General features: G+C 41.1%; 1 protein-coding gene across 1 annotated transcript; it reads left to right on the forward strand.

Moving 5' to 3' along the window:
* The first annotated feature begins 273 nt into the window (after positions 1-273).
* On the forward strand, positions 274-13,098 carry LOC139577065 (annexin A1-like). The gene is made up of 13 exons (XM_071403823.1): positions 274-420; positions 1,184-1,255; positions 1,674-1,764; positions 2,382-2,476; positions 2,664-2,777; positions 7,041-7,131; positions 7,225-7,304; positions 7,409-7,465; positions 7,583-7,676; positions 11,135-11,230; positions 11,624-11,682; positions 11,978-12,100; positions 12,701-13,098. Exons 2-13 carry the CDS (start codon positions 1,196-1,198, stop codon positions 12,758-12,760), a joined length of 1,020 nt encoding a protein of 339 aa, XP_071259924.1. The 5' UTR covers positions 274-420; positions 1,184-1,195; the 3' UTR covers positions 12,761-13,098.
* The last annotated feature ends 7,583 nt before the right edge of the window (positions 13,099-20,681 follow it).

The raw sequence follows: 20,681 nt of genomic DNA on the forward strand, positions 1-20,681 counted from the left end.
TGGCCTACCGGTAATTGTAACCCCAGATCGAAGCACAACTTCAATAGGCTAAGAAATCACATTTTACTTCAATGTATAGTGTCTACATTAAATATTGAATTTGTTCACATCGACACAAGAAGAAACCTTATTAAACAATCCACATCTGTTTTCATTTAACCAAATTGTGTCAGGACCAACAGTTATTTTTTCCGACATGGCTGCTATTAATTTACTGACAACTTTATTGCGCTGCATGGAAACGTTTACGCAGTCTTGCAACCAGAAGTGCCTGTCCAATGGTACGTATTGCGAGTGTGGGCTGCACCGTTGCTACTGTAGGTGGGGTTTTTCGCATATATATACATGGTTGTGCAAATTCCCAACCCCCCTGCAATCTCAGTCTGAGAAAGTTTCACAGTCCCTACCTGTGGCCAGCTGGTAAGATATCCAATTTTTGATTCAATATACCTTCTGCAGGAAATTGAGCACCTCGACTTCCAATCCTAGATAACAATAATTTGTTGTTGTCATGAACCATTATATTTAGCATTTGGGAACTCTCCTTTTTCGGGACGTTGAAACGTGTTTAGATGGGAAACTAACTTCCCTGTTTCTTTGTCTCTCTGATCTGGTAGCCAGTGGCTGTGGCGCAGTAGTAACATTTCAGAGTTATTTTGATTCCTTATTTTCTGTAACGGTTGCATTTACCTGAGTGAGCAGATCATGTTATGTCTTGAAAAGCATAAAAGCATTGTGAACTAACTGAGTAAAAGTGACGAAACGGTTAAAGTTTTGTGTGAGTTCTACATGATTCCAGTTAGGCGCGGTCATCACCAGATTTTTTGCTAACATTGTGCGATAGATGGGGGCAGTTTGTTCTGCAGTGACATACATAATCTGTACAGCCTCAAACACATGTCTATCCAGTTGTTGTAGGCATATAATTGTATTCTATGGAATGATGATTAGCAGATTTAAGTGGCAACCTATCATAGGCAGAGACATTGTTTACTTTTGTGAGTCCATGAAATAGTTTGACAAAATATATGCATGGTCTGTTACTGTAGCATATTCTGGCATCAAAGAATTAGTTTTTCAACTATAATTATTTTAGAAATTCAATAGACTTTGGTGTCAATATAGAGGATATTATTAATACTGTACTGTGGTTATTACTGAATCCCCCTATTCCTCTCTGCAGACCTGTTCCACCATGTCCTTTGTTGCAGCCTTCCTGGAACAGACCGTCTATCTGGGCATGCCCGATGACATGGTAGGGTTCTGTTCCACTTGCTTGAGGAATAGCCTTGAATCTGCAAATATTTACCAGGCTGTGTTTGTACATTTCTAGCCAGAAAGAGAGGAGGGGACGGGGGAGGACAGAGTGAGAGCAAAGGTGATGGATGTTGAGGGTAAAGAAAGAGGGTTAGTCTGAGACAGAGAGTCATGGGAGGAGAGATGGATGACCATACTTATCTTGTGATTCATAGAAGGAATTGAGTAGGAGGAGCCCTTCGGTTCAGAACCATTAGAAACCAAAAATACAAAATGCACAATTCCTTCTCTTTCCCACTCTATCCCTATTCCTTATATGGGATGTTTCTCTCTTTGCTTCTGAACTATTCTCTACATTTTGTGAAGGTATCCATTGATTCACTGCATGGCAGCTAAGTGAAATTGTTCTGTCTCAGACCTTACTCAATCAGGGCACTGTGACTCCCTACCCGCATTTCAGTGCCGATGGGGATGCAGGCATCTTGGATAAGGCCATCAAGGCCAAAGGTGAGGTTGTCACACACACACACAAATAATGTTTGAATGTGTTTCATAGCAGAGACGCTTAGTTGAATAGAACTCACTCCGTGTGTAACATGAGGCAGCATAGAAGGACATTCTGGGAGGGAATGTGAGCATGTGTGTACATGTCTGTTTCTATTGTCTTTTGCTGGGGAGCGGTGAAAGATTTCTCACCGTAAGCCTGGGGCCACACAGATTCTTTGTGTTAGTTAAAAAATGGATACGGGCTCATGGATTAAGCTAGGCAATGGTGTTTCCTAGAGACGGGTTGGCTGTTTAGCAACAAAACTGACGAGTGTACAACTATGTGGCAAAACAGATGGGATTGGCTATACTTTGTCTGAAGTTGTTGGTTAGCTATCTAGTGAATTTTAGCCATATTAGCAAAGAGAGTACATTAGTCAAAACAAGACATGGTATCAATACAAAGATACCCACGATTCCCTACATGACAGCTTTTTGTCATTTGTTGCTAGCTATCTGACGGTTCAGAATCATAACACACACCTTCTGGCCACACCGATGCATGCTCATCATTTTCGTGACGTTGTCAGCCAACCCATCTATTGAACAAGTCATTCCATCTTGTCTCTGTGACGTAGGTGTAGATGAGAACACCATCATTGAAGTGCTGGTGAAGAGGAGCAATGCCCAGAGACAGCAGATCAAAGCTAGCTACCAAAAGGCTAGTGGCAAGGTAAGACGGGACACCCACTAGGTGCGTTTGGTTTAGCATGTGCGGGTGGCGGCTCGTGGTTGGAATTCGCACTTCAGGATCAATGGAACGATGCAAAACGTGCAAACTCCAGCCACCTGGTGTACCTGGAAAGCTAAAACACACACGTGTATGACTGTGGAAGTGTGTATCATCCCTCTGTCTGCAGCCTCTGGAGACTGCCCTGAAGTCAGCCCTAAATGGAGAGCTGGAGGAGGTGGTTCTGGCACTGCTCAAAACGCCAGCCCAATATGACGCCCAACAGCTCAAACTGGCCATGAAGGTACACATGCACTCACTCACTCCTACTAAGAATATACAATACTACAGATGGTAACAGATACTGTATAGTACAAATGTTTAAAGAGTAATGAATTGTTTCTAAAGAGGAAGCTGTGATGACGTCATCCTGTATTCTTGTTCTGCTGTTTAGTCAGACCCACCCACTTCCTAACACCCTACCCATAGTGACTCATTCTGCTTTATTATAGTGTTGTGTAATAACGGTGGGACTTTTAAAATGGGTGGGACTGTCTGTGTTCTTTATACAATGGGTGGAACTGTTTTAATATGTGAGGAGATGGTAAGAAAAGTGGTGATGAGTACCTACTGTACTTTAAGTTTCACGGTACTTTAAGTTTCAGGATACACAAGTCTGTGCATGTGCAGTGTGTGTGAGCCCAGCTAGCACATTTGGTTTCTAGGAAGTTGTGGGAATGTATGTTTTTGGTTTCCCATTGGTTCTGGTAACTAAGCCATACGTTTCCTGACTGGTAAAATGGTTGCATAGAGGTTCCTATGGTTCCTTTAAAGTTTTCCTGGGAGGTTTTATTAATGTTCTAAGAATGGAAATTATAGTTTATTTGAAAGTAATTTAATAAGGTTCTGTGAATGTTTCAATTAGACTTTTTTATACTGAACAGAAATATAAATGCAACATGTAAAGTGTTGGTCTCTGTTTCATGAGCTGAACCCCCCCCCAGGTTATTTCTCAGATTTTTGGAACAAATTTGTTTACTTCCCTGTTAGTGAGCATTTCTCCTTTGCCTAGGTAATCCATCCACCCTACAGGTGTGGCTTATCAATAAGCTGATTAAACGGCATTATCATTACACAGGTGCACCTTGTGCTGGGGACAAGAAAAAGCCACTCTAAAATGTGCCGTTTTGTCACACAACACAATGCCACAGGTCTCAAGTTGAGGGAGCATGCAGTTGGTTTGCTGACTGCAAGAATGTCCGCCATAGCTGTTGCCAGAGAATTGAATGTTCATTTCCCTACCATAAGCCACCTCCAACGTTGTCTTAGAGAATTTGGCAGATTGTACAACCGGCCTCGCAACCGCAGACCATGTGTAACCATGCCAGCCCACGACCTCCATCAGGCTTCTTCACCTGCGGGATCGTCTGAGAACAGCTACCCGGACAGCTGATGAAACTCTGGGTTTGCACAACCGAGGAATTCCTGCACAAACATTCAGTAACCGTCTCAGGGAAGCTCATCTGTGTGCTCATCGTCCTCACCATTGTCTTGGCCTGACTGCAGTTCGGCGTCGTAACTGACTTAAGCGGGCAAATGCTCACCTTCGATGGCCACTGGCACGCTGGAGAAGTGCGCTCTTCACGGATTAATCCAGGTTTAAACTGTACCGGGCAGTATGGCGTCGTGTGGGTGAGCGTTTTGTTGATGTCGATGTTGTGAACAGAGTGCCCTATGGTGGTGTTATGGTATGGGCAGGTGTAAGCGACAGACAACGAACACAATTGCATTTTATCAATGGTCATTTGAATGCACAGAGATAAAATGACAAGATTCTGATGCCCATTGTTGTGCCATTCATCCGCTGCCATGTTTCAACATGATAATGCACAGCCCCATGTCGCAAGGATCTGGACACAATTCCTGGAAGCTGAAAATGTCCCAGTTCTTCCATGGCCTGCATACTCACCAGACCATTGAGCAAATTTGCGATGCTCTGGATTCACTTCTATGATAGCGTGTTCCAGTTCCCACCAATATCCAGCCACTTTGAACCGCCATTGAAGAGGACTAGGACAACATTCCACAGGTCACAATCAACAGCCTGATCAACTCAATGTGAAGTAGATGTTATGCTGCATGAGGCAAATGGTGGACACAACAGATACTGACTGGTTTTCTGATTCACGCCCTTACCTTTTTTTGTATCTGTGACCAACAACTACATATCTGTATTCCCAGTCTTGTGAAATTCATAGATTGGGCCCTAATGAATTTATTTAATTTGACTGATTTCCTTATATGAACTGTAACTCAGTAAAATTGTTGAAATTGCGTTTTATTTTTGTTCAGTATAATAACACGGCTAACTTAGTTTGCGTTAACTCCAATCACAGGACACATAGAACTTAATTTGCTAAGGCATTATTAATCATGCAAACACATTTCTTTTTTTTTATTGTGTCATGGAGTCAGTCCGATTCGAACCTATAATCTTCTGTTCTCTATCCATGGAATTAGTTTATTGCGCCATGCCATATCTTTTTAACACATACAAAGCGATTAATTTTAGTCTATTCAAACAAACACCATTTCAAAGGAAAATAAGCGCTCATTAAGATCAGGTGTGGCCAATTAATACATTTGAATACATTTAAAGCTGCATTGTGTAACTTTTTGGGTGACCCGACCAAATTCACATAGAAATGTGAGTTATACATCTGTCATTCTCGTTGAAAGCAAGTCTAAGAAGCAGTAGATCTGTTCTATGTGCACTTTTTCTATGCTTACCGTTAAGTTTTGTTTTTGCGTCTTTTACGTTTGGTTTTGTACACCAGTTTCAAACGGCTGAAATGACAATATTATTGGTTATGGAAAATATATTTGACCCACCACCTCAATTCAGTCTTATGTGTCAACATTTTAAATTGTGTTTTTTACATTGGATAAAAGTACAGACTCAGAGCTACAGTGGTATATCATACACTGCAATTGAGGAACAATGGGAAAGTAATTCTGCTTTGAGAAAATGGTCCTTGAATGTTTTGGTACACCTACTAGAGAGCTCTTCTTTGTCTACACCCATTCAGCATCGTTCACACCCTCTTAAACCCCACCCATCTCTTTAAGGATTCACATGAGGCCATGTGCTAAACAGAGTGAGTAAGGTAGTGTAGTAAACATCCAAAAATGTCAATACTAAAAGTGCTGAAAGTAATATAAAAAATAGTCATAAAAATACACTCTCTAGTCCTATATCCTAATCTGACTTTGGTGCAGGTCCTGTTCTTCATATTGCCGTTTCTGGTAAATACACAGTATATTAAATCAATGTATTTGTCACGTGTACAGGATAAAGGTGTAAACGGAACAGTGAAATGGTTATACAAATATTGTCTAAATTGATGGTTCATGTGAAAGAAATGCTCTAACCACCAACCTAGCCACATCAAGCTAAGTGGAGGGGTCACTATTGTCTAGACATGTACACATGTTCATAAAATACAATAGATCACCATAATCACCCCCAGACACACCTGGCTAACTTGATGGGTTATGTAATCGTTTGGCGAAGTGGAGTATTCTGTTTAGACAGGTAGGTAGCTGAACAATAAACCATAATCCCAACCCATAGCTACAGTACAAATGGATTGTAGCTAGCCACCATGCATGAAATGCTGTAGTTTGAATATTCAGGTAGCTAAAGCGAACCAACTAGGTTCAATGTTAGCTAGCTAACAATAGACTATAACTAGAAATGGAAATGGATTGCAGATCATCCACCTAACGTTAGGTTGCTGGCTGGCTAGCTATCTTTCGCAAGCTAGCTAACAGTACGCTTTAACTTAAAATGAAAACTTATTTCTGACTAAATTAGAAATGTATAATACCAGAAAATGAAGCTAGACTCTTACCCGTATACATGGATGAACACTTGTTTGTCCTGTTGTCAAGTCACTATAAACAAAATGTATTTGTTTATATTTAAATGCCTCTCCTGTAGTGACGTGTGACACATTTAGCTTCCTGAAAAGGTCACATTTCATAGCGGTTTAGATGGTACAATGATTCTCTACGCTATAGTTGCTTGTTTTCTCACAAACTGAATTTAGGCCTAAATTCGCTTTATAACGTTCTTAGAACGTTTAATGTTTTATTGTGGTTTTAGTAAATGTTAAGGTAATGAAATGGCAATTATTATATTTTTTTTTTTGAGGGGTCAAGTTCCTTAAATGTGCTGAGAATGTTCCAAAGCCAAGCAACTATCCTGCACCATTCCCGGAAGGTTGTATGCAAAATAACCATAGGACAACCACGCTCTCACCAAGCTCTAGGAAACATTTGGTTCATAGAACATTATATGCTAGCAGTGCGGTGTCTGGTATAGTGATAGACTTGTAAGTGCAGGTAGTCCCCTGTTTGCCTGTTTTGTTCCATTTGGGGTATAAGGAACATGGCCCTGCTCTTTGTGTTTGTGTCATCCGATCCTGGGCTCTTTTGTCTCAGCTTTGACTCGTGACCCTTTTGTCCTTGTTGACCCTTCACCCCTCTCACCTATCTCTCTCAGGGATTGGGCACAGATGAGGATACTCTGATTGAGATTCTGGCCTCCAGGACCAATAAAGAGATCAAAGAGATAAAGAAGGTCTATAAGGAAGGTGTGTAATATGTTTATGTCTGCAATATGTAAATGTCCTGTACATGATGTGATAGTTACAACAAGCCAATAATCCTGGCTTTTTTCTTGCTAGAATACAAAAAGGAGCTGGAAAATGACATCAAGTCTGACACAGGTGGAGACTTCAGGAATGCTCTGCTCTCGCTCTGCAAGGTGTGTGTGTGTGTGTGTGTGTGTGTGTGTGTGTGTTTGTTTAACTTCGGATGAATAGTTTGGAACAATAAACCCACCCCCCTTCCCTCCTTCACACACTGTAGGCTGCTAGGATTGAGGACTCCATGGTGAACCAGGAACTTGCTGACAGTGATGCCAGGGTATGGAGAAAAGAGGGAGAGGGAGTGTGTTTGTGTCTGTATGTGAGAGAATTTAAGAAGTCAATGTGTAATGTGATTCCTGTATGTGATGCCTGTGCCTACTCTATCGGTCCATAGGCCCTGTATGAGGCTGGAGAGAAGAGGAAGGGAACAGACTGCTCTGTCTTCATAGACATTCTGACCAACAGAAGTGCTTCTCATCTCCGCCAAGGTGAATATGTGACGGCACAGCTCTGTGAGCTTAAGTCTACTCGAAACATGGAAAGTTATGCTGCTTTGAAAGTTGACAAACTTGTAAAACCACTAGGGGTGTCCCCAAAAACAAAAAAATCTTGGTCGACCGAAAGATGTCCTTATTTATTTTTCCATATATACAGTGCATTCGGAAAGTATTCAGACCCCTTGACTTTTTCCGGAATTTTGTTACGTTACAGCCTTACTCAAATTAATCAAATGTTTTTTTAGCTCATCAATCTACAAAAATATCCATAATGACAAAGTGAAAACCGGTTTTAAGACAATTTTGCAAATGTATTAAAAATACAAAACAGAAATACCTTATTTACATAAGTAAGTATTCGAAATTGAGCTCCGGTGCATCTTGTTCCCATTGATCATCCTTGAGCTGTTTCTACAACTTGATTGGAGTCCACCTGTGGTAAATTAATTGGACATGATTTGGAAAGGCACACAACCGGTCTATTTAAGGTCCCACAGTTGACAGTGAATGTCAGAGCAAAAACCAAGCCATGAGGTCGAAGGAATTGTCCGTAGATCTCTGAGACAGGCTTGTGTCGAGGCACAGATCTGGGGAAGGGTACCAAATAATTTCTGCAGGATTGAAGGTCACCAAGAACACTGTGGCCTCCATCATTCTTAATTGGAAGAAGTTTGGAACCAAGAAGACTTTTCCTAGAGCTGGCCGCCCGGCCAATCTGAGCAATCGGGGAGAAGGGCCTTGGTCAGGGAGTCTGACAGAGCTGCAGAGTTCCTCTGTGGAGATGGGAGAACCTTACAGAAGGACAACCATCTCTGCAGCACTCCACCAATCAGGCCTTTATGATAGTGGCCAGATGGAAGCTACTCCTCAGTAAAATGCACATGACAGTGAGCTTGGAGTTTGCCAAATGTCACCTAAAGACTCAGATCATGAGACTTTGAACTCTTTGGCCTGAATGCCAAGCATCACATCTGGAGTAAACCTGGCACCATCCCTACAGTGAAGCATAGTGTTGGTAGCTTCATGCTGTGGGGATGTTTTTCAGCGGCAGGAACTAGAAGACTAGTCAGGATCGAAGGAAAGATGAAAGGAGCAAAGTATAGAGAGATCGTTGACGAAAACTTGCTCTCGAGCACACAGGACCTCAGACTGGGGCGAAGGTTCACATTCCAGCAGCCCAACAACCTTAAGCACACAACCAAGACAATATAGGAGGGGCTTCAGGACAAGTCTCTGAATGTCCTTGAGTGGCCCTACCAGAGCCCGGACTTGAATCCGATCAAACATCTCTGGAGAGACCTGAAAATAGCTGTGCAGCGCAGCGCCACATCCAACCTGACAGCACTTGAGAGGATCTGCAGAGAAGAATGGGAGAAACTCCCCAAATACAGATGTGCCAAGCTTGTAGCGTCATACCCAAGAAGACAACAAAGTACTGAGTGAAGGGTCTGAATACTTCTGTAAATGTGATAATTCTGCATTAATAAATATGCCAAAAATTCTAAAAACCTGTTTTGGCTTTGTCATTATGGGGTATTGTTTGTAGATTGATTGAGAGGGGGGGGAGACTATTTAATACATTTTAGAATAAGGCTGTAAAGCTCTATCTTTATATGTAATGAAAGTGTATGTGTGGGTGTGTGTATATACAGTATATACACCCACACACATAGTGCCTTCCAAAATAATTCACCCCCTTGGTGTTTTTTTTCCTATTTTGTTGCATTACAACCTGTAATGCAATGTAATGTATTTTTATTTGGATTTCATGTAATGGACACACACAAAAGTCAAAATTGGTGAAGTGAAATTAAAAAAACATTCAAAAAAATACACACGTAAGTGGTGCGTGCATATGTATTCACCCCCTTTGCTATGAAGCCCCTAAATAAGATCTGGTGCAAACAATTACCTTCAGAAGTCACTTAATAAATTAAATAAAGTCCACCTGTGTGCAGTCTAAGTGTCACATGATCTGTCACATGATCTCAGTATATAAACACCTGTTCTGAAAGGCCCCAGAGTCTGCAACACCACTAAGCAAGGGGCACCATGAAGACCAAGGAGCTCTCTAAACAGGTCAGGGACAAAGTTGTGGAGAAGTACAGATCAGGTTTGGGTTATAAAAAAATATCAGAAACTTTGAACATTCCACGGAGAATCTGAGAAATGAAGGCTATTCCATGTGAGAAATTGCCAAGAAACTGAAGATCTCGTACAACACAATGTACTACTCCCTTCACAGAACAGCGCAAACTGGCTCTAACCAGAATAGAAAGCGTGGGAGGCCCCGGTGCACAATTGAGGAAGAGGACAAGTACATTAGTGTTTCTCAAACTAGACACTGACGCCTCACAAGTCCTCAACTGGCAGCTTCATTAAATAGTACCCGCAAAACACCAGTCTCAACGTCAACAGTGAAGAGGCGAAGAAAGAGCCATATCTCAGACTGGCCAATAAAAAGAAAAGATTAAGATTGGCAAAAGAACACAGACACTGGACAGAGGAACTATGCCTAGATGGCCAGCATCCCGGAGTCCCTTCACTGTTGCCGTTGAGACTGGTGTTTTGCGGGTACTGTTTAATGAAGCTGCCAGTTGAGGACTTGTGATGCATCTGTTTCTCAAACTAGACACTCTAATGTAAATTTAAAAAAATCAACTGCTTTTGCGACGCCCCAGTGTAGCACTGTTCGGCTGCTGGAATTCTGTGTTCAGTTTTTTTTAAATCCCTTTGCCTAATGGGACAACCACAGAGCGGGCTCAACTTGACTGGCTGCCGTAGATGCCATAAATTGTCCATCTTTCGCTTAAACAATTTAAGCACAAAGATCTATTTCAGATAGGCCTACTGGAATCCCTAGCTCCAGTGTAGCTCAGTGCTTTCTCCTTGGCTAAACTAGGCTTGTAATTAAACATGTTTCAGATGTTTCAGAAAATACACACTTTGTTATTAAGGCACATGAATGTTCAAAGGCATTTCTGAAGAAATAATAATAATCTAACATCCCTACTGTGAAGAAGGAACCAGCGCCAAATGACCAACTTCTTGAATCCCCTCTCTCTCTCACTCACTCACACTCTCACACACACAGAGAGAGGTTGTCTCAGATTTGGGATGTGCAAAAAATACATTTCCAAGTCACACATGCATCTAATATTCACTTGTGCGTGTGTGAAATAGGACAAATATAAGCACCCACCAAATGATTATTTAAGTACACACACACACACACACTTATTTTCTCACCACCTGTTAATTACATTGTTTTTGTCATCAGTTAGACACTGAAGTCGGGCAAAATGTTTGTCAACGCACCACAAATGCTACTCGAATATAGAAGTGCGTGGGGTTTTCCCTTTTTCATACACTGTATGTGCGACCACACATGACTTGATACTGTGTGAGCGTTTCAAGTACATCATTATTTTTCTCTCTTCCTCTCTCAGTGTTTGAGAAGTACTCCAAGTACAGTAAGGTGGATGTGACAAAGGCTATCGACCTGGAACTGAAGGGAGACATTGAGAACTGTCTGACTGCCTTGGGTGAGATGGCACTGCCAGGACCAAGTCTAGTAATGTTCCAATGTCTTTTAAATAATCTGTGCATCACCCTCAATCCATGTCTTCTGCTGCATCACACCCTTCACTGGGCATCAGTCCTATAACATTACACTGTCCTTCATTTCCTCATGCACAAAAAGCCCACACTGTGATGTGAGCAAATTAACATTGGTCTCTCGAGTATAAAATAATCATCACTTATAAATAGATGGGATGGCACATTATCCAAAGGCACATTCACTATACTACAACTCCTGCAATGCACTGGTCACCTCATGGCCATTCCGATATCCTTGCGACAGCTTTGGGGAATGCTGCCTCTTGTCTATGCTGCTCTATGATGTCATCTGACTGGTTTTGCTATCTGTCTTTCAGTGAAGTGTGCTGGAAGCAAGCCTGCTTTCTTTGCTGAGATTCTCAACTTGGCCATGAAGGTCTGTTTACTCTTAAGCATACTTACAGTATGTTTTATGTACTAGACAAACATTTTTAAAGCAAAAATGTGTTTCTTATTGGACACATCCATGTATTCCCTACCTGTTTCTGTCAATTGTCTACCTAATGAATACGTCTCAGTTTTAAGAGTTGACAATCTACAGAAGAACTAGAGAAGAAAACGTTTATGCACATATACTATACAAGAAAGCACAAACAGATCTCGGTTCAAGCGAAGGACCTTGCACTATCTGGTTATAAATCTTCAGTTTGTGTGCCTGTGCCATACCCCAGGGTAAAGGAACCAGGACCAAGATTCTGACCCGTATCATGGTGAGCCGTTCTGAAGTGGACATGGCCCGGATCAAACAAGCGTACCAGAAGACGTTTGGGAAAACCCTCTACCAGGATATTCTGGTGAGCAAACATCTCCACTGCCAAAGTGGCAATAAAAGACAAGGAACTGTTTCCCCGACCCAGATTAAGCATAGTACTAGACCTTAAAGCTTTTTCAACAGATTCTCCATTGAGAATGAGTTTAAATCCAGGACTAGGCTTATTCGGAGTTTTAAGGACATCACATTGTATGAAGTATTCAGATTTCTGGGTCCAATTCAAGATAGGATAGAAGACTGACCATGTGTGAAATGGAGAAATTTGGAATCTGAAAATAATTGTCAATGTTATATTTAAGCAATAAGGCCTGAGGGTGTGTGGTATATGGCTAATATACAATGGTTAAGGGCTGTTCTTACGCGCAACGTGGAGTGCCTGGACACAGCGCTTAGCCATGGTATATTGGCTATATATCACAAACCCCCAAGGTGCCATATTGCTATTATAAACTCTATACCAACGTAATTAGGACAGTTAAAAAATAACTATTTTGTCATACATGTGGTATACCACAGCCGTCAGCCAATCTGCCTGCAGGGCTTGAACCACCCAGTTTATAATATGGTGTCTAAACATTATTTATATTTTGTAGAGTAACTGTGCTCTCTCTTATCCCCTTAGGATGACACCAATGGAGACTATGAGAAGATCTTACTGGCCCTGTGTGGAAGTGACAACTAACTTTCTCTTATCTCACCAGGAGATACTGTCTACCACAGTGCATGAGTTCCAATGGAGAATAATGTACATGATGAAACATTACCCTCCAATGTCTCAAATGCTCTTGCCAAATATGTTTCATGACAACTATCTGAAATGGCAGTCCTGATGTATTTTCGCTACATGCTAACAGCAATAAGCACAGTTAGCATGTTAAGCAGCATTGCATAATTTAATCTAGCTTCAGCAGACTTGGTGATCCATAGTGCAATCTATCGCACACCAAGAATATACAGTGGCATTGTACCCTGGTTGGATAACTGGTCCTTTGTGAAAATAAAGCATTTTATGTGGATCCATATTGTCTGCTGAATTTGTTTGTGTATATATTTTTCATTCTATGCAACATTGCATGTTAATAATTAGGCTACAAAATAATACAAAAAATAATGCTCTCTATGAAAAGTTATAATTTGATAATGACACATTGAGAATGAACCATGTCATGAGTTACATTTACAACATTGTAAAACACAGATATGGTGTGTAACACTAGAATTTCGATAGACATATGTGTATTAGGCCTACAGTAAGTAGCATGACAGGCTTTGGAAGGATGGTCCCGTGAGACTACAGTTAAATGTAAAGCCATTCTTGAGGAAGACCGAAAAGTAGATGGCACCTTTTTATTTAAACGACTGACTTCTCAATCTTATAGACATAAGCCTAATTAAATCGAACCAGGTCTCCTTTGAAAAATAGATTTTATCCAATGAGGAAAAACCTGTATTAAATTATTTTTTTTAAACACCAGCGGCAAAAGGTTACGAAAATATGTGTTTGTTCAGACCCGGGATTCTAATCAGTAACACAATGTTAACCATGTGAGTAGAGAAACGACATTCAAAATCATGAATTTCAACACAGTAGGTCTACATTCTCGCGGTCATGGAGGAATGCAGTGTCATAAACCACAGATATTGGCTACTGATAACCGTTTTGATTAGGCTTAAACGGAGAAAGATGCTTGTTTGTGTCTTGATTAAACGGCGAAAAACTGCTACTTTGATCTTCCCGCCTGTGCAACATACATGGTCAAAAAAGAAAAAGGTATGGCGTGCCAGCGCAGTGCATTTTTGGATGGCGTTTCAAATAACAATTTGTGTTCAAAGAAGAAAAGGAAGGAATGCAACAGTTCAATGCAAACTATGTTTGCCCATGGTGAAAGCTGCTGTCGACATCCAGAGACTCGACCGCAAACCTGAAGAAACACTTGGAGGTAAGAATGACGATTGGCTGGTGTGGCGCGTTAGCTAAGCAAGCTATCTAGTCTTTAGAGACAGCCAGGTTGTCTTCCCAATGTTACCAATGTTCCAGCATATGTCTGGGATTTCAGAGAGCACTAGCTAACTAGTTAGTCAGATTTGTAGCTAACTAACTTAAACTCACTTTTGTACATCGCCTTGGTCCGTACAATTGACCTTATTTTTGCGCCCAAAAAACGTAATACTCCCAGATCAACTGTAATATTAAAACCAATGTAAAGCACAATTTCTCCCCTTTCCAACAAAATTAATGATGAGATCTTCATGATGCCCATCTCTGCATAATTCAAGAAGGTAATGAGCTTCGTCGGCTCTTTTTAAAAATGTCGGGTGGGGAGCGAAGGCTACGAAGTGATCTTGAAAGGGGGAAATAGGTTGTGTGAAGAAACAGGTTTTTCACCCGATTTGTCCAACTAATTAACTTTAAAATGTAAATAAAACATAGAGTTTATGTAATGTCTCATCACATACCTGTTTGAAGGTTTGTGTCGAATTTGAAGAGGGATTTAGGGCTGCGCTAACGTTAGCCTCACAAGTGAACTGCAGCTGTTCCGGCTTTTGAGTGTCGTGATGGCTCGCAGTAATGACGTGCAAAAAAATGCAATTGGCACCCTAGTCATGAAATATTAGTTTAATATTAGCAATAATTATATTAACTTCTTTGGGGTAGGGGGCAGTATTTTCACTTCCGGATGAAAAGCATGCCCAGAGTAAACGGCCTGCTACAAAGCCATAAAAGCTATAATATGCATATTATTAGTATATTTGGATAGAAAACACTCTGAAGTATAACAGAACTCATCAGGCAGGCAAAAACCTGAGAAAAAATTCAACCAGGAAGTGGGAAATCTGAGGTTTGTCGATTTTCAACTCAGCTCCTATTGAAGATACAGTGGGATATTGGTAATGTTGCACTTCCTAATGCTTCCACTAGATGTCAACAGTCGTTAGAACCTTGTCTGATGCCTCTACTGTTTAGTGGGGCCGAAGGAGAGAGGAATGAGTCAGGTCTGCCATGACCTGAACATGCCCTGACTATGTGTGTTCATGTTAGAGCGAGCTCTGTTCCATCGCAATTCTGAAGACACAGGAATACTCCAGTTGGAACATTATTGAAGAATTATGTTAAAAACATCCTGTAGATTGATTCAATACTTCGTTTGTCATGTTTTTACGGACTGTAATATAACTTTTTTAACTTTTCGTCCATACATTCCGCTGGACCTGCCCGCGCGTCGTGAGTTTGGAAAGTGTACTGAACGCTAGAACAACAAGGAGGAATTCGGACATAAATGATGGACATTATTGAACAAAACAAACATTTATTGTGGAACTGGGATTCCTGGGAGTGCATTCTGATGAAGATCGTTGTCACGTTCTGACCTTAGTTCCTTTTTTATGTCTTTATTTTGGTTTGGTCAGGGCGTGAGTTGGGGTGGGCATTCTATGTTCTATATTCTATGTTTTGTTCTATGTGTTGTATTTCTGTGTTTGTCCTAGTATGGTTCCCAATCAGAGGCAGCTGTCAATCGTTGTCTCTGATTGAGAATCATACTTAGGTAGCCTGTTCCCACCTGTGTTTGTGGGTAGTTGTTTCCTGTTTTGTGTTTGTTTCGGTTTTCGTTGTCATTCACTTTGTTATTTTTGTATTTTTTCGTGTTCTGTTATATTAAAGTAACATGGACACTTACCACGCTGCATTTTGGTCCGATCCTTCATACTCCTCATCCGATGAAGAAGAAAATCGTCACAATCATCAAAGGTAAGTGAATGTTTATAATGTTACTTCTGACTTCTGTTGACTGCATAATATGGCGGCTATATTTGTGTCTCGATTGGGCTCTGAGCGCCGACTCAGATTATTGCATGGTTTGCTTTTTTCGTAAAGCTTTTTTGAAATCTGACACAGCGGGTGCATCTAAAATTCCATGCATAACAGTTGTATCTTTTAGCAATGTTATTATGAGTATTCCTGTAAATTGATGTGGCTCTCTGCAAAATCAAAGGATGTTTTGTGACTTCTGAACTTAAGGTGCCAATGTAAACTCAGATTTTTGGATATAAATATGAACTTTACCGAACAAAACATACATGTATTGTGTAACATGAAGTCCTATGAGTGTCATCTGATGAAGATCATCAAAGGTTAGTGATACATTTTATCTATATTTCTGCTTTTTGAGAATCCTCTCTTTGGCTGGAAAAATGGCTGTGTTATTCTGTGAATAGGCACTCACCTAACATAATCGTTTGGTTTGCTTTCATCGTAAAGCCTTTTTGAAATCGGACACTGTGGCTGGATTTACAACAAGTGTATCTTTAAAATGATGTAAAATACATGTATGTTTGAGGAATTTTAATTATGGAATTTCTGTTTTGAATTTGGCGCCCTGTAGTTTCACTGGCTGTTGAAGAGGTGGGACGCTACCGTCTCACGTACCCTAGAGAGGTTAATTTAGACAAAAATCATAAATAATGAAGTTTTCTTACAAGTGTATATGGTTAAGCATGATTTTAATCTGCGAGAGAAGGGCTACCCCTGGTGGAAAGAGGCTGTACGGCACAAAATGAGTTGCAAATGCGCGCTGTACGTTACGTAGTGACACGTCACGATGTAACGTACAGCGTCAGAGGGGTCTGTTTTTTTAATCTTTTCTCCAATACTGTTAGTCCATGACAATGTCAATCAACGCTGAATCGAAACGTAGTTCACACCCCGGATTTTGATGCCAACACAGTCACTACAGTCCCACTCGTTTTCATTGCAGCCATGTTTGAATGTCGCGGTTACGCACATTTGTACGGAATGGGGTATGTTTACGACGTAAACTCACTCACTTTTGTACATCGCCTTGGTCCGTACAATTGACCTTATTTTAGCGCCCCAAAAACTTAATACTTCCAGATCAACTGTAATGTCAATACCATTGTAAAGCACAATTTCTCCCCTTGCCAACAGAATCAATTACATGACCCCAGCGTTGCCCGTTTCTGCATGATTCAAGAAGGCAATGAGCCCCGTCGGGTCTTTTTAAAAATGGCGGGTGGGGAAGCGAAACTAATGCGTGATAGTGAGAAGGAGAGATGTTGTGTGGGAAAATTGCTTTTTTTCACTCGATCTGTCCAACTTATCACCTTATCACCTCTAAAATATCAATAAAACACTAAAGAGTTTATATAATGTGTCATTACATACCTATTTGAAGGTGTGTGTCGAATTTGAATCGGGTTTTTAGGGCGGTGCTAAAGTGATCTTAGAAGTAAACAGCGGCTTTGAGAATGATGATCGCATGCAATGATGAAAAAATTACTAGGTATCCCCCCCTTAACGTTACCCCCGTCACTGTCCATTTCTTGTTTTTAAAGGATGAGAGAAGTGCTACACCTGGTGGAGAGAGATTGTAAGACAGAAATAGTTGCTTTATGCGTGCTGTACGTTACGGCATGACATGTAACGGAGGGTACGTTTTTTTCAACTTTTCTCCAATACTATCGAGCCATTACCATGTCGATCAACGCTTGAATATAAACCTAGTTCACACCCCCGATTTTGAAGTCAACACAGTCGCTACAGTCCCATTAGTTTTCTTTGTAGCCTCGTTTGAATGTTGCAGTTGCGCACATTGTACGGAATCGGGTTTAAAGTTTGCTAGGACATTGCAAGCATGAAAGTAATGTGTGACAAGATAGAGCTCAGAGTACCGTGCCATCTCCAAACTCATAGCCCTCACATATGAACAGTTGGGGCAAATCTGTGAAGACCTGGGTGTGAGCAGCAAACTACATCCTCGTGAGATTGCTTTTCTCAAGGAGTACAGTACAGTCTTACAGCCACTTGCATTCTCTATTGATCTTCTTCAGAGAGAGAAGTGTTTTCTTGGCTTTCTTATCCCAACAATCCTAAGCTTCAAGTCTAAGTTCGAAGTCTAAGCTCTCAGAGAAAATGCCTCTCAACCCTGGAAAGAGAGAGGAGATGCAGTTTCTATGGAGAACACACACTCCGAAGAGGTTGATGAGGGAGCATAGAACGAGTCTGAGTCAGAAGACAATTTTTTTTGTGTTCGGAGATGCAACAACAAGGGCCAGTGGCGCTGCAGAGGATGAGGTGAGGAAGTTCCTCAAAGACAAGTCTTTGGACTCATTGAAATCGTTCCCCACAGTCCGAAACTTGTTTCTGAAGTACAACACGACACTGCCCTCCAGTGCCCCAGTTGAGCGGCCTTTTCAGCTATGGTGGAAACTGTTTACCCCTCAGTGAAACAGGATGTCTGATGCTCATTAGAGCATGTCCTCTTGCTACAATACAAAAGCAATTTCTGCCTTCCATCATGTGAGTAGGCTAGCTTCAGAATAGGCCTACTGCAATGCCATGTCTGATATGTGGGTTTATTGCACCAAGCTGAACTTTTTTTGCTTAAACTTAAACTACTTAGTGGACAAAATGTGTGACTACACTGTTTTCTTCATATTTCAATTTTTTGTCATTTCTCTGATGCTCTTATCCAGAACGACTTACAGTAGTGGGTGCATACATTTTTATTTTTGTACTGGTGTCTCTTGGGATAAGTGTTTAGCATCATCCATGCTGCTGTGTTACTTAAGCCCTTATTTAACCTTTTATTTAACTAGGCAAGTCAGTTAAGAACAAATATGCCTAGTTTTAACATGTATCCTTTGTCCTGCACATTGTGTTTGTGCCCACATTTTTAGACAGGTGTACATGATTTATTTTTAAATTTTACCTTAATTTAACTAGGCAAGTCAGTTAAGAACATATTCTTATTTTCAATGACGGCCTAGGAACAGTGGGTTAACTGCCTTGTTCAGGAGCAGAACAACAGATTTGTACCATGTCAGCTCGGGATTCGATCTTGCATTAAGACGCATTGTGGTCTGACTGTAATCAGATCTTATAGGTGTAAATGGACAAGATCAGGATGAAGGATGCGTGCTAGAGGCAGGTATAGAGGGCTTAAATACAGTTGTCACAATGTTTTGTGACGTCTTTTAATGTGGCTCAAACATCCTGCAATAAATGTTGTTTAATTGGTCATCTTTTTTTTCTTGTTTTATGAGTGAAATAATCAAAAAGTAACGAAGTAATCAGATTACGTTACTGAGTAATCCAAAAGTTACGTTACAGAATACAATTTTAGACAAATAACTGCAACGGATTACTTTTTTAAAGTAACCTACCCAACCCTGACTAAAAAAACTTTATATTTTGACTGTGAAATACAGCAACTTTAGTCTAATTGTCAACCCAAAATTCATGACAATCACTGGATTAGGTTACACATGAAAATATCTATAATCATGCATTCCTGCTTGGACATGTTAGATGAAACAACTTATTTCTTGAATACCTCAGTCTACTTCTTCCAAATAAAGCGCTATGAATTACTTTGAGGGCAGTCAGATGTCCCACTCATGCCGTCTTCTGGGTTGGAGCCCCCATTGGGTTGTGCCGTGGCGGAGATCTTTGTGGGCTATACTCGGCCTTGTCTCAGGATGGTAAGTTGGTGGTTGACGATATCCCTCTAGTGGTGTGGCGGCTGTGCTTTGGCAAAGTGGGTGGGGTTATATCCTGCCTGTTTTGCCCTGTCCGGGGGTATTGTCGGATGGGGCCACAGTGTCTCCCGACCTCTCCTGTCTCAGCCTCCAGTATTTATGCTGCAGTAGTTTATGTTTCGGGGGGCTAGGGTCAGTCTGTTATATCTGGAGTATTTCTCCTGTCTTATCCGGTGCCCTGTGTGAATTTAAGTATGCTCTCTCTAATTCTCTCTTTCTTTCTCTCTCTGAGGACTTGAGCCCTAGGACCATGCGTCAGGACTACCTGGCCTGATGACTCCTTGCTGTCCCCAGTCCACCTGGCTGTGCTGCTGCTCCAGTTTCAACTGTTCTGCCTGCGGCTATGGAACCCTGACCTGTTCACCGGATGTGCTCCCTGTCCCAGGCCTGCTGTTTTCAACTCTCTAGAGACAGCAGGAGCGGTAGAGATACTCTGAATGATCGGCTATGAAAAGCCAACTGACATTTACTCCTGAGGTGCTGACCTGTTGCACCCTCGACAACCACTGTGATTATTATTTGACCCTGCTGGTCAGCTTTGAACATCTTGGTCATGTTCTGTTATAATCTCCGCCCAGCCAGAAGAGAACTGGACACCCCTCATAGCCTGGTTCCTCTAGGTTTCTTCCTAGGTTCTGGCCTTTCGAGAGTTTTTACATAGGCACCGTGCTTCTAGTCCTGCATTTCTTGCTGTTTGGGGTTTTAGGATGGGTTTCTGTACAGCACTTTGAGATATCAGCTGATGTAAGGGCTTTATAAATAAATTTGATTTGATTGTGGAATGTCTGTGTAGATTTTGTATACAAACATGTTGTGGGTCATTTTGACCCGGAGGCTTTCATCTGTCTAGATATTTGCACAGGTCCAAATTAAACACTTATCATTACCTTTGGGAGAAAGGGAGCTTTCCCAAGCTTCTCCTTCTCAGTGCGAGAACAGCAGATCTGACAGACTTTCAAAAATGAGCTCCAGAAAATGCTTGTTTGTGAGAAAGGAATTTTATTTTTCAAAAAGTTCTTAAATATGGAGTTTAAATCAAATGTTCT

This window comes from Salvelinus alpinus, chromosome 5 (genome assembly GCF_045679555.1).
Source record: "Salvelinus alpinus chromosome 5, SLU_Salpinus.1, whole genome shotgun sequence".
Taxonomy (NCBI): Eukaryota; Metazoa; Chordata; class Actinopteri; order Salmoniformes; family Salmonidae; genus Salvelinus; species Salvelinus alpinus.